The sequence below is a fragment of the Penaeus monodon genome, chromosome 15 (genome assembly GCF_015228065.2).
Source record: "Penaeus monodon isolate SGIC_2016 chromosome 15, NSTDA_Pmon_1, whole genome shotgun sequence".
Classification (NCBI taxonomy): domain Eukaryota; kingdom Metazoa; phylum Arthropoda; class Malacostraca; order Decapoda; family Penaeidae; genus Penaeus; species Penaeus monodon.
The window spans coordinates 24,910,205-24,910,547 of record NC_051400.1 but is presented as its reverse complement, the minus strand read 5'-3'; the positions used below and the strand labels follow the sequence as shown (position 1 = coordinate 24,910,547).

At 42.6% G+C, this 343-nt stretch overlaps 1 protein-coding gene across 1 annotated transcript in view; it reads right to left on the bottom strand.

Annotated features, from left to right (window-relative positions):
• Positions 1 to 343, bottom strand: part of LOC119581834 (ATP-dependent RNA helicase DDX54-like) — a gene marked incomplete in the record, with an annotated part of 17,282 nt that overhangs the window by 3,557 nt on the left and 13,382 nt on the right. The window contains 1 exon segment of the mRNA XM_037929975.1: positions 33 to 245. Within this exon segment, the coding sequence (XP_037785903.1) occupies positions 33 to 245 (213 nt within the window).

Sequence of the window (343 nt, the reverse complement as noted above, 5' to 3'; positions counted from 1 at the left end):
GAAAGGAGAAGTAAAAGAAGAAAGGAACTTACAATTTTTGGCGTAAGTGTCTTCAGCTTCTGCAGCATCTCAAGGCGTTTAGCATCCAGTTCTGCTGCATCCGTGTTCTGCACAAGCAAAGGATGATGACCAATGACACTGAGCAACTCTCTTTCCTTGATCAGTCTCACACTCTCCTTACAGGGGACAGGCCGGCACCTGACATACTGTGTGTAGCCGTTCTGCATGCCAATTTTGCGTTTTTCCTGTGGGAGAAGGGGGTAGTAATCATGAGTAGCTAAGCAGGTGAAGGAAAGTATGCAATGTAGATTAATGTCAGTAAAAAAAAAATATATATATAATA